At 37.8% G+C, this 14,137-nt stretch overlaps 1 protein-coding gene across 4 annotated transcripts in view; it reads right to left on the bottom strand.

Moving 5' to 3' along the window:
* Nucleotides 1-498: 498 nt before the first annotated feature.
* rubcn (rubicon autophagy regulator) overlaps nt 499-14,137 on the bottom strand; it is a 58,684-nt gene continuing 45,045 nt past the window's right edge. For all 4 annotated transcript variants that reach the window (XM_043702393.1, XM_043702396.1, XM_043702395.1 and 1 more), the window contains 8 exons: nt 11,193-11,325; nt 10,665-10,810; nt 10,484-10,548; nt 8,639-8,877; nt 6,928-6,989; nt 3,439-3,592; nt 2,406-2,499; nt 499-1,507 (listed from right to left, as the gene is read on the bottom strand). In XM_043702393.1, the coding sequence (XP_043558328.1) occupies nt 1,344-1,507; nt 2,406-2,499; nt 3,439-3,592; nt 6,928-6,989; nt 8,639-8,877; nt 10,484-10,548; nt 10,665-10,810; nt 11,193-11,325 (1,057 nt within the window). In that variant the 3' untranslated portion in view covers nt 499-1,343. The remainder of the gene's footprint in view (nt 1,508-2,405; nt 2,500-3,438; nt 3,593-6,927; nt 6,990-8,638; nt 8,878-10,483; nt 10,549-10,664; nt 10,811-11,192; nt 11,326-14,137) is intronic.

The raw sequence follows: 14,137 nt of genomic DNA, 5'->3' as shown, positions 1-14,137 counted from the left end.
CCTCAACATAACCAAGATTTAAATAGCTTCCTCTCTTGTCAAACCTCAAAAGTCTATTTCATTTCAAGTATCAAGCCAGCAAAATATTTATGGCACAGGATGTTGACATTGCAGAATAGCAAACAAAGCTGAACAGAGTGAATAACCTTGTAGCACCACAAAATATTGAACAGGAGAGAGAAATACAACAGGTAAAACATACATGACATTGCCAAATAACATCGGAAGTGTTTGAAGGTATTTGATATCATTTTTCGCAATCTGTTCATTCTCAGTATTGAAAATCTACAAAAATAGATGTATATATCTGGTTAGAAGTTATACTGTATTTTGAATGGGACTCATTTAATCCATCACAACTCAATATTCCTGTGACATTCCAATGAAACAGTCTGCTTGGAAAGAAAAACAAAATCGCCTCAATCATCCCACATCATGAACAACACAGCTATATAACACTCCAATAATTAGGTTTGACAGCTAGCAAAACAAAAAAAATTTACATTCAAGCCAAACACTTTATTCTTGAACATTCCTTTTGTCATTCTACAGAATATATGATTTTAAAATAAATTTATACATTCTTGGTTGATTAAACAAAAAAAAAACTTTACAGCAGCTCAAATAAGGCAGCAAAACAAAATCAACAGTTGTATAGTTAAATTTTCAGTATCCAGAAACCTTATAGGTTATAAATTGACTTCTAAAAACTTCCTTTGGCATCATCCAACATTACAGTACCAATTTTTAAATTAAATACCAAAAAGAAATACTGCAGTACTAAATCAGGCATTAATGCCACAGGAAGTGATATTACAATACTAGGGATCAGAACTTCTATTTACAGACATTATCTTAAGTGCATCTTCAAGAATCTATGTACTTGCCTTCAGCCAGAAATGGGAAAAGTGGATGAAAACAGATTTTGTAAATAACATGTATACCCACTCAGCTGACTGAAAGCTCCCTCGTTCTGGCAAGAATATAGACCAATCCTGGAATGCATTTTGTAGTTTACAAAATAGTAAAACTGCTCTGGATTGACAGCCTCCTCCTTCCAAAACAGCCTTTAAGCATTCATGCAAAAACATTTAATATACTTAAAACATGTAAATAAACAAAAAATGGTCAGCATCAAGGACAAATGTACATTTGTTATCAGACAGATCAAAAGCACACCATTACTAAAGTTTACATTCTTGGAAGGCAATAAATAGCATTTTTATTACAGCTTTAGTATAGATGAAGCCCATAGTGCCAATTCTAATAAAAAAGTGCATGAACTCAACACTGCTTCGATCCAAACTTTCAAGTAGTTTTGTCAACTACTGTTGTCTTCCTGCTCAGTCACAACTTGTACTCTGTGAACTCACTTCCTCTTCACCTTCTGACTCCAAGTACAATTCTATGGTATGTTTGGCAAGGAGTTCTTTACGTGCCTGCAACCGGTCACAGCGGGGACATTGTTCCGATTTAAAGCAGCACTTGTGATAACATGCTTTACATTCTGCAAAGAAAAAATAAATCTCTTAATACTTTATAATAGCAGTTCAACACACATTGTTAAAAGGGAGTTACTGTTTTAATACTTAACACAATTGAAAGTGATAAATGCTGCAAATGAGACAGAGTTCAACTACCAGAGTCTGAGAAAAACATTGGAATTGAAGATTGCTGCAGGACAAAATATCGCACCCTCCAAAATAGAATAGACCATTTATAAAGCTCCTTTAAGATGGTGCGCTTGTCAAGGAGTTACAATGAGACATTATCGTTTCAGCAGATGGATCGATGCAGGGATAAAGGGAGACAGCGCTCCTGGTCGAAAAATGCAGTAATTTAAGGCATGTGGATTTGAAAGCTCATTCAATCTCATCCTAAATGATTCAAACAAACATTTTGAAATAAGTAGAGGAAGTGGCCAGCTCTTTATGACTGATCACTGAACCATAAAGTAGAAATTGGGAGGTTCACTGATGATTGCAGGGTGTTCAGTATCATTCCCAAATTCTCACGAATTAAAGCAATCTGTGTCCATTTCCATAAGACCTAGTTAACATTCAGGATTAGATTGATAAGTGGCAAGTAATATTCAAGCCACACAAGTACTGGTTAATGTCCATCCCCAACAGTAGCCTGTTTGCTGTTGCATGACCTTTAGCAAAACTGCAGTCACTGAATCCCCACCTGAAACATTCTGGGAATTACATTTGAAATTGAACTGGATCAGCCATATACATACTGTGACTGCAACAGCACCTTGGAGATGGGAATTCAGTAGCAAGTAACTTGTCTTCTGACTCCCCAGATTTTGTCCATCAAAAATGGCAGTGAGCAAGATGTGAAGACGCTTTAACAACAGATTGTTTTTAGCTCGACTTTTGATGTACCTTCAAAATACTCACCTTCACATCGTTTACATTTATGCAATTCAAAAGGAAAGATGATATCAGTGCCATCACCACAGAATTCACAGATGAAGCCTTTTGCTTGACAAAGCTGAGTAAAAACAAAGATGACTTTTGTTTTATAAAAATAACGCTTTAGGTACAATAAAAATTCACCCTAAAAAGCATCAGTTCGTAAGTCCGACTAGCTTTCTTTCAGAGGAACTTTAGCAGCATAATTAACAACTAAAGTGACACAAAAATGATAAACCCATGTATGAAACCTGGGTTACGTCAAAATAGGCTCCATATTTCAAAGTGAACACACAAGACTTCAAAGTCATGGGAGAAATGTACATTTTCTCCTTCCAGATTAGTGGTGCTGGAAGAGCACAGCAGTTCAGGCAGCATCCAAGGAGCTTCAAAATTGACATTTCGGGCAAAAGCCCTTATTCCTGAAGGGCGTTTGCCTGAAACGTCGATTTCGAAGCTCCTTGGATGCTGCCTGAACTGCTGTGCTCTTCCAGCACCACTAATCCAGAATCTGGTTTCCAGCATCTGCAGTCATTGTTTTGACCTCATTTTCTCCTTCCCCCTGCCATCACACACTGTCAAGGAATGAAATTATCTATCTTGCCAGCTTTGAACTGAATTACTGATAAAATGGGAAGAGTGTATATCATTAATGAAATCTTCTCGCTTGTATTGAGTCTGTTGAAAAGTCACAGTTCAACTTGTTCAGAACTTCAGTATAATGCAAAATGAAGAACAGAATGGGGAAAAAATTCAAACATGAAAAGTGAAAATATAGAACAGAAATTAACTCAGTCAGAAAGTAGCCCACTCATGAGCAGTATAATCCCACCAAGAATCAATAAAATCAGAACTCTTTAGAACACAACTGTCATAGATGACCACATTGAATGTTTCCAAAAGCAATCACACCCTTATTTGCACTACAGTTGAATGGTTATGTTGCAGAAAATTACAATTTAACTGCAAATCCTTTCTTATCCATTTTGATCATAATGTAAACGACTTTTGTCCATACCATGCAGCTCTCCACGTGTGCTGCTCCTATCTTCACAAGTTCTTTCAACCTTCCTGCCAATTCCCCTTTCTTCACAGCAGTGAGATCATTTAGTGAGTACAAGTGAAGATCCTCAGTCAGATGACCTGGTTTTGTGTCAAAGTTATCCAAGAGTCTACAAAAGCATGACAATATTCCACATCTGAGATTAAAAAAAAACTTAACTGCACTCCCAAAAGTCTGACATTGTCATATGACCCAACAATAAGGAAAGGATATTTCAGGGGTTCAGTGAGTTATAATAAGGTTTACCTCCAATTTAGTAATCATAGTCAGCAGTTTTCTTTGTTGCTACAACAGCATTAAAAACAGATTTCAATTAAATAGCATCAATACAACTGATTACTATAATTTGAACAAACCTCAATAGGAAACCCTTCAAGAAGTGGTACAACTTCTAATACTTCATTCTAAGTGCAATCCTCAAATAAGTTCTTTAACAAGGAAGGTTAATGGAGAAACGAAGCCTGGAATAGTTTATTGGTGGAGGAGGAGATGGGGGCATTCTATTACAACTTAGAGTCCAAATGTTATAATTGCCCAGACCCACGCCCATCTATCATCGTGTCTGGTTTAAATCTTTTCTACAGTTTTCCATCTATTCCATATGACCGACTTGCTATATACACAGTGTGTTATTCCGACTCATTCGCTCTTTGCAGTTTGTGACAGTGGTCACCAACATTCTCTCCTACAATGTTGCATTTTCTGTTCTTGAAGATTGGCTCCCTAATTTACCTGCTAACTTACTTTATTAAAGCACTATACACAATTCATATACAAATTCAGTTGAACAATTTTGTTCTCCTGTCTTGGCTATTTGCACTGTCCTCGCTTATTCCAGACATCAGAAAAATTGAGCCAATCAATTGCCATTACTACTGGTACCATTAAATGGCATCACTCACGACTTGTGTAAAACAAAAACTATTTCAAGTTTTAAGCAACAGTTGCTTCTCATTAAAATCCAATTATATAGCATTATATCCTTTAAGGTAGCCCTGTCACCTTAAAAAAAAACACCCACAATTGCGACATTAAGACTAGAGATTAAACTAACCAGGTCCTGTAATTCCAATCACCAGATATTGGAGACGAAGAGGGTACTGGATAAAAAGCAAAAGGAGGCCACTCAGTAGCAAATTTTGAAAATAACCACAAAAAAGAACAAAGAATGGGTCTGACAAACCACTTGTTCAATTAACATAAAATTCACAACACTTACCAAATTCTAACATTTTGATAATCCATTACATGGGTATATGTTCCACTGTTTCATTTAAAGTAGAAACTCTTTTGGAATCTGGTCAATTGAAGCATGTGTCAATAGGTCAACTGTTTTTACTCAAACTAATGAGTTTCCACAAACGGAAGGCAGCTCACAGCTCTTGCGAACTTCTACCTTCTAATGATTTTTCTTCAACTCAGGGAACACTTACATTAGGGTAATTTCATAGTCTCTTTCTATGTAGTCGAGTGGCCATTTGGTCATTGTGCCCGTTCTGACTTTTAAAAATGAAACATTTTAATCAAAGTGCCCAGATGTGTTGAGAAAGATCTTCAGTGCAGTTGAGACTTCGACCTGGGTCTTCTGACCCAAGCATTAGGACACTACCACAACAATGCAAAAGCTCTGCCTTGTTGGCTTTCACATATTTTTCAACCAAACTGTTGGGATATTATTACACATCTCTGAACAGGTGGGACTGGAATGCAGACCTCCTGGTTCAGGAGTGAGGATGCTACCACTGATCCACAAACCCTCAAAGCTGGCTATTTTAAAAAAAAGAGAGTTGTTCAGTCAGTCCCATGCTCTTTAACTGATGGTTACAATTCTTTTCCTCAAAAATGTATCCAATTTCCTTTTAAGTGTAACTTTGGACTGCTTCCACAACTCATTTAGCCAGAAACAGTTCAGCACATAAAACAAAATCTCATCTCTCATCTAGTTGTATCTACACTTATCTCTTTTCCCCTGGTTATCAGTCTCCTACAGAAATAGCTCCACTCCTTAGTTATTGTTAATCAACCTGTTTGAACAAGTTGTGATACTTTTGGTGTGGGTGGGACTAGAACCCAGATCTTCCAGGCCAGAAGTACAGGTAGGGGCACTATCACTTTGCGACATGATACTTAAGGTTTCTCCATAAGTATTCTATCAACAAGAATTTTGAGCATTTCAATTAATCTCCCATTAAAACTAGTGGGAGAATCATCCCAGTTTTTCTAGTCTGTCCATACATCTTTAGTCTCTCATGTAGAATGAGATCAGTAAATTCTTTGCAACTTCTCCAAGGCTTGGAGATGCTTCCTAAACTCTGCTGTCTAGAACCAACACATTTTGGGTTTACAAACTACCAATTTCATACTAGTGGCTCTTCTTAAATGCATGGGTTCTCCAGCTCACTCTTATATACAGAAAACAATGGAAGAGAATGCCAATTCAGATTGTTAGGAAAGAAACAAAAGTCAGTGAAATTAGTCTGGGATTGTGGCAAAACAAAATGAACATCAACATTGGGGGGCGGGGGGAGAAAGGACAGCTCAATAAAATGAACAAAAATCATGTAGAAAATTCAGATGAATTTGGAAAATCCAAGACTTCTGACTGATTTTTTTTCCCCTTTGGGATCAAAGTTCTGTCCAGAATTAGACTGCAGAGAATGATAGACTACATGGGTCATCATATTACAAGAACTATCCAGATGGGATTATAGAAAAGTAATGAGTGAAATGGACAAATATGACCACAAATACTTTTCAGTCAATTGAAATTAAGTGAATTTACAGAAAATTATGGCAAATACACCTAGGATTTTCTACTACATGACGACAGCAAGCAAGGCCCTCATTCAAAAGAGAAGATTCATTCAATATTACAAGCTGGAATTCTCCACAACATGAAAGGGTGAAGATAATGTTCATATTAACTGCTGAAATCTTAAGTCTTCCTAGAAATGGTCTGTCATTGGCTTTGACAGTATCAGCCCAACTTAATAGGGTAGGTCTAGACAAGTAAGTTGCAAATGTTGCAAGTACTGTAATTACACTATTGAAGTTAGAGAATTTAAGAAAATTATTCCAATTCTGAGGCATGGAAGCCTAACAAACAAATTTTACCTTGAAGAAACATTGAGTTGAAATTAAGGAAAAGCAATTAGAAGTTGACGGATTACTTAAAATTGCACAAAAATGGCTTTGTAGTTACGTATAACACCTACTCTAAGTTAATGGAATTTATATGTTACATATTCCATGGAGGTAATATTTTGATGGCAAGAACCACAAGTGAGAGAACTGGTGGTCTTGTTAACAACAGCAATAAATCACATTTAGTTAGGTTAGACTACCCAATTTGGGATATTTAAATGCAGTATTTATTCCTGTCAGCCAACAAACATCACAGTTGAATCTTCACTGTTTTGTGAAATAACAAAAAATCTAACTTACTCTTTTGCCAACCGGCACGTTTTGAATAAATTCTTCATGTGAACAAGCTGAATTCTCAGCATCTGAAAAAAGGTTTAAAAAAAAAAATGATTGAATACACAATTACATTTTAGACTTAATTTTCAAAAACAAAAGTTTGGAAGGAAAAGCTTCATTTTTCTGCTCCATGTAGAAAGCTATATAGGATAGATTTCCTGCCAGCTGCACAAAATAATTCTCACACCTATGGATAATACTGAAATCAACTGAAAGATTACATAGGATTGATTCAGTTATAGATCAAGATTATTGCTAGATACCATTTTCCATAAAGTAAGTAAAAACACTGACATCCCTATAAATAATACTTGGATTCAACAGATTTGAATTTACTTTTGGAACTCATTCAAGTGAATTTGACCATCATGCTAGGTCAGTATTTATTGCCCATCTCTACTCGCCCTCAAGAAGGCAGTAGCAAACAGCCTTCTTTAACCACTTCAATACATTAGTCTGGAAATACCCACAGTGCTATTAGGAAGACCATCTCAAAGTTGATTGCAAAATTAATCAGCCAACATCCCCATTTCTAAACTTACAATGGAGGGAAGATCACTGAAAAAGCAGTTGACGAGAATTGGTCTTAGTACACTATCCTGATAACTTCAACAATGATGCTCTGGAACTGAGGTGATTGACCTCTAATTACCACAACCATCTTCCTTTGCGATGGGTATAACTGCAATCAATTCCTATCAACTTCAGTTTATTTAGGACTCCTGGATAGCAAATTAAAACAATGCCTTGAAGTCAAGGACAGTCAGCTTTGCCTCACTTTCAAGGCTGTAATAAGATCAGGTGTCAAGTGACACTTGCAGAAACCAAACTGTACACCACTGAGCAAGTCATCCCTTTGCAAATACCACTTGATAGCACTGCAAATGACTCTCTGCATCACTTTGATTATTATCAGAGAGGACACGAATTTGCTGGGAAGGGTTTGTCCTGCTTTTTGTGTACTGGATACACCCATGCCTTCTGCATGGTCAGGTAGATGCCAGCTTTATAAGTACACTTAGACTGGCTGGGGAGCAGATTATCCTGGAGCACAGGTCTTCAATGCTATTGTAGGAATGTTGTCAGAGCCTATAGCCTTTGCAGTACCCAGTATTTTCAACCATTTCTCGATATCATGTGTCATGTGGAGTGAATCAAATTCATTGAAGACTGGGGATTTCAGGAACATGTCAAGATGGATCATTACTTTTGGTGAATATGACTGTCAAATGAATTGATCAACAATCTGGGAAAATGGTATGAAGAATCATAGAGCCTTATCACACAACAAAGCCATTCAGCATATTGTGCATGCTCTCTGAAGAAGCAATACAAATCAGCCCCACTCCCAATGTATATCGAATTCCCTTTTCAAAGTTACGACTGGGGCAGTTCATTCTAGATCACAAATCACTGCATGAAAACAAATTCTCAATCTTCTGATTCTTTTACCAACTGTGTTAAGTCTGCATCCAGGTTTACGTTACAGGCTGTTTGGACTTTTTTTTAAAAACCTAATTAGGATAATAACTACACTTGTGGCATTACAACGATAATGGCCCACTGAAGAAATGACAATTGTGCCAATTTATCATGCTTCAGGAAAGCCGTATATTCTAATGACTAAAATAATCAATTTTACAGACCTCATAAGAAAAGTTTTAGGATTGCTTACATAGATTTGATCCAGAGACTTCACTTTTCGATATAAAGCACTGTTAATGTCCTGAACATTGAAGAGTGGATCATTCCATATTTTATTCAGCAAATCCTTGGAAAAGTTACTGACATAGTACTTGCTGAAATCCCATTTCCGCAATATGTGGCTTGGAACCACCGACTGGACATTCTCATGACAGCACTGACAGAAATACTTTCCCAGATATTCACAATACCGTAGTCTCTTTATGTAGTCTGGAAAGAAAAAGGGAAGAGATCTGAAACTTCGAGGGCTACTGGAGGAACAATAAGTTAACAATAAAACATCAGAAATCCATGGTGCAAAATACATTCCAAAGAAATGAGAATTTGTTTAAATCTAAATGATTTTGTTTTGAAAGATATGGCTCATTTTATCTCCTCTCAAACAATGAATACTTCATTGTCTATAATAATCAATCAAACAATTTGCATTCAGCCTGCAGTAGTGCCATTTTTATAGTAAACCCACTGTTCATTCTTTGTACACACACGTATACACACACACACATTTTGCATGATTTTTATTTAATATTGCAACCATAATTTTCAGTGGAGGGATGGGGGAGAAGAAGAAAACACAAAGGGACGAACCTATATTACACATTATTTACATGAAGACTCATAACAGTTGGAAACTTAGATTCTAAGGTTGAAGAAAAGTGCATTTTAGTTTTCAATTTTGTGAACATCTGTGAAAGTTATTTTGAACAGTGAGCTAAAGATGAAATTTCTACAAAAGATTAGATTAGATTCCCTGCAGTGTGGAAACAGGCCCTTCGGCCCAACAAGTCCACACCGACCCTCTGAAGAGTAACCCACCCTGACCCATTTCTCTCTAATACCCCTAACACTATGGGCAACTTAGCATGGCCAATTCACCTGACCTGCACATTTTTGGACTGTGGGAAGAAACCCCTGCAGACATGGGGAGAACGTGCAAACTCCACATAGATAGTCACCCGAGGCTGGAATCGAACCTGGGACCCTGGTGCTGTGAGGCAGCAGTGCTAACCACTGAGCCACCGTCCCCCCGTAAATCAGATTATTTTAGCTAAACGACTAGCAAGCCCTTCAAGATAGAAGAGAATAGCAGAAGCAGAAGACTACAGACAAGTTGGAGAGGAAGACTTCAACTTGTCTGTACTCAAAATGTTAGCTTGCTCTCTCTCCACAGATGCTGCCTAATCTGCTGCGATTTCCTGCATTTTGTGTTTGCATGACATTTACAAAGCTACTGAAGACATGAGTTTAAGAAGCCCATGTCTCATAGTATCAGTGAATTTGCTTAGAGGTCTTAGGGAGACACATAAATTGAAGAGAATAACAGAGTGAATGCATAGAACTTTGTCAAAAGGGAAACCGATTACAATGATGCCATTTGAATTAAGAACTTCAGCATGGAGAAAGGGTTGATCCTTCACTTAGGTTTGAGTGTTCATTAGGATACTGTTGAAGAGTTGAAATTTTCTTTCTGATATTTGTAAAGTGTGCATTCTATTAGTTATTAGACAGTATAATAGAGTTTTTGTTTCTTTCCCCTCACTTCGGCATAAGATGTTCTTTTATTAAAAAGTAATTGGCAGCCTTTTTTCTGTAACTGATCACCAGAGTTAAAAAGAAAAAGTAAAACTTATAGTCTATTAAGCTCAGTCTCACTTTAGGATCAGACTTGTGCAGTATTACCATCAGCTGGGATCATAACATTTAACAGAATTTCTAAATACAGCACAACTCCTATGAGACAGAAAAGAAATGATCAATTATGCAAATGTAAGCAGAACTTTACTATCACATTGACATTCAGGAATTTAGCATTTACCTGGCTCCACTCTGATACCACATCCTGCACAGCGGTAATTTTGTTTGACAACAACCACCTTTCTCCTTTAATGACAAAAGCATAATTTGATCATATGTAGTGAACTTATATCCATGTGAAAGATTGCATAAAACAGAAAAGAAAATCTTTAGCCAAGTAAAATAAGCATACAAAAGCTTACTTGGGCGATGGGTGAATGTTGAAGATGATTTGAGGCCGAGGTGGTGCCCATTCTAAATTTCCTCGCACTCTAATTCGTAGTTTGTAAATATCAGCGTGCTCACCATCATCAGGAGATACCGGAAAAGAGTCTGGAATTGGCAAAAGCTATAAAGAAGTTACTTTATGTGGAACTAGAGAAATTAGTCCATCACCACCTAAATTTGCCAGAAATAACAGAATGAACAAATGTTACTGTCAAAGACAAGTCAGGAAGGCAACATTATAAATTTTAAAATAACCAGCAATTCACTTGGATGACAAAGATCTACTAATTTCCATTAAGCACCAGGAACCACTGCCACAAAAAGTGAATAATAAAGCTGCCGTTGCTTTTAATATTAGTTTAATATAGAAATCCAGGCATATTTTATGACAAATATTTCAGGATCCGGTGTTCAAAAATGACTGACTTAGTGATTACCAAACTACTAGTCATCACATCAAGTTTCTTTATAGTTGAAAGGTGAAGAAACTAATTGTTTCCTACCTTCTGAGGAGCATCATGTTCTGGAACTAACCAGTCTAGCTCAGAGGCAGCAGGAAGCTGCATCCCCTCAAACTGTTTCAGCAGGCCCATGGCAACTGCCTCAGCTGAGTTGGAATGAAGGAATGAGAATGTACTGCAAGATAAATAAAAATACAAATTATCACATTATGGTTTTTTTAAAAACCTGATAAGTACAACATTTTACTTCCGAATGTCTTCCTTTTACTCAGTACTTAAATATAAACCATTCAACTTGGGATCAAATATCTTACTACACAGCCAGAATATAGGCAAAACCAAGGCAAGAAGCTTGAACAGATCATTCCATATACATGATTAAAACTGGAGATACATTATGTTCTCTTTTAGACTGTAATATCATGTAGTTGTAGTCATTTCAACATGAAAGAAACCATTTGGGCCTTAACAATATTCCAGCTCTCCATAGCACAAGCCAGCCAGTCCCATTTTCCCTGTTCTATTCCTAGATCCCTGTATATTTAATTCCATCTAAATTTCATTTTGAAATGATTTGTTGCTTCCACTATCCTCATGGGTATTATTTCTTTCAGCTTAACAACAGTTCTTCCGGACATCCCCTCCCTCCATCCTTGAAACATTAACTCATGAGAACAGCCTGCCCATCACCTACAAAGCCCAAATCAGGAGTGTGAAGGAATACTTTCCATTTGCTTGGATGACAAGTGCAGATCTCTCATTACTCAAGACACTTGACAACCATCCAGGGTAAAGCTGCCCACTTCGCTGACACCCCTTTCGCTATTCTTAAGTACTCATTCCCTCCAACACCAATGTAATGAGAGCACTGTTCTATACAACAGTTGCACTCCAGGAACTCGCAAGTTTGTTTGACAGCACCTACAAATCTGCAACCACTACAGCCTCGAAGAACAAGGTCAACATGGGGACACCACTACTTGCAAGGTCTCTTCCAATTCCATTCTGAATTAGAACTAAACAGTCTTTCCCCTTTGCAGTTGCTGGGTCAGAATCCTGGAACTTCCTTCCAAACCTATGAATACACCACCACCATTGTATGGACATTAATACATTGCCCTAACAGCATGGATTCTTGTCTTATCAAGCAACTTAACACGGTACTTTATGAAATGACTTCTGGAAATCCAAATGTATTAAATCCACTGCTTCCCCTTTATTTAACCTGCTTATTACTTCCTCAAAGAATTCAATAAATTAGCCATCATGATTTACCCTTGTGAAGTCATGACGGCTGTGCTTGATCATATTATGCATCTTAAATGCTCTGCTTTTATATCCTTTATTATAGTCTTTAACATTTTTCCTGATAATAGAGGTTAAGCTAATTGGCCTATAGTAGCTATTATTTGTCTCCTTTGCATTTTAAATAGATATTTCACAGGCAGTTTTCCAATGCTCTAATTTCCAGCTTGGCTCATCTCATTAATCTTGATTAAATTATGACCATCTCAGTCATATTGTGAGACAAGAATGACTGTCCTTGACAGGCTGTATTTGACCAAGCATTGCATCAAGGTGCTTGAACAAAACTGGAGCCAACAGGAAAAAACCCTCTGCTGTTTGGAGTCATACTTAGCAGAAAGGTGGTCAGTCATTTCAGTTCATGGACAGCTCTGTCGGAGTTCAAGATAGTGCCCTAGCCCCAAACATCTTCAGCTGCTTTCTGAACAATTCTCTCTCCATCACAAGGTCAGAAGTGGGCAATTTCGCTAATGATTGCCCATCATTCAGTACCATTTGCAACTCCTCAGAGAAATAAGAAGTCTATCTCCAAATGGCTCGGGCAGATAAAGCAACTGAGGTGCCACAAAAATTGCAAAGACATCCTCTAAGAAGAGAAAAGTGTGGCGCTGGAAAAGCAGAAAAGGACAGGCAGCATCTGATGAAGGGTTTCTGCCTGAAACGTCAATCCTCCTGGCTCCTCAGATGCTGCCTGACCTACTGTACTTTGCCAGACTTTTCAACTCTGATCGCCAGCATCTGCAGTCCTCACTTCCTCCAAAAGAAAGCCTAACCATCATCCCTTGATTTTCAATGGTATTACCCTCATCAAATCCTCAATCATCAATACTCTGTGGGTTTCCAGAAATAGACCAGGACCAGCCATATAAATATTGTGGCAACAAGAGCAGCTCCGTCTACAAATCCTGAAGTAACTCACTTCCTGTCTCCCAAATCCTGTTCAGCATTGGCACAGCAAAATCAGTAATGTGATGGAATACTCCCCACTTTTCTTGATGACAGTACCTCCAGAAGCTCTGAAGAACTTTCTCACCATCAAAACAAAGCACACTACCTTATCGATTATGGATATGGTGACACACTCCCTCCACCAACACACAGTAGCAGCAGTGTGTACGATCTAGAAGATGCAACATAGAAACTTACAAGGGTCCTTCGATAGCATCTTGCAAACCCAAAACCACTAAAACTAATCTATCAACTGGAATGCACTTCTCCACCTTTCAGCCACATATTCATCGCCACTTTTATGCCAATTTGCACTTGGTGCAGTTAAGAATTCAGAGCTTACAACCTCTAAGCTTTTTCTAATTTATTATTTACCTAATTCCTCTCAAACTTTAATCAGGAAACTCTTTCCCAGTTCTACCTATGTCATCGGTATCTAAAGGGATCATGACCAATGGATCATTTTCCTTCCACTATAAAGGCACGGTGGCACTGTGGGTAGCACTGCTGCCTCACAGCACCAGAGACCTGGGTTCAATTCCTGCCTCAGACGACTGACTGTGTGGAGTTTGCACATTCTTCCTGTGTCTGCGTGGGTTTCCTCCGGGTGCTCCGGTTTCCTCCCACAGTCCAAAAAATGTAGGGGTTAGGTGAATTGGCGTAGTGTTAGATGAAGGGGTAAATGTAGAGGAATTGGTCTAGGTGGGTTGCACTTCACGAGTCGGTGTGGACTT

Source organism: Chiloscyllium plagiosum, chromosome 13, assembly GCF_004010195.1.
Source record: "Chiloscyllium plagiosum isolate BGI_BamShark_2017 chromosome 13, ASM401019v2, whole genome shotgun sequence".
NCBI classification, from domain to species: Eukaryota; Metazoa; Chordata; class Chondrichthyes; order Orectolobiformes; family Hemiscylliidae; genus Chiloscyllium; species Chiloscyllium plagiosum.
The sequence above is the reverse complement of the archived record's forward strand: the minus strand, read 5'-3'. Positions and strand labels throughout refer to the sequence as shown.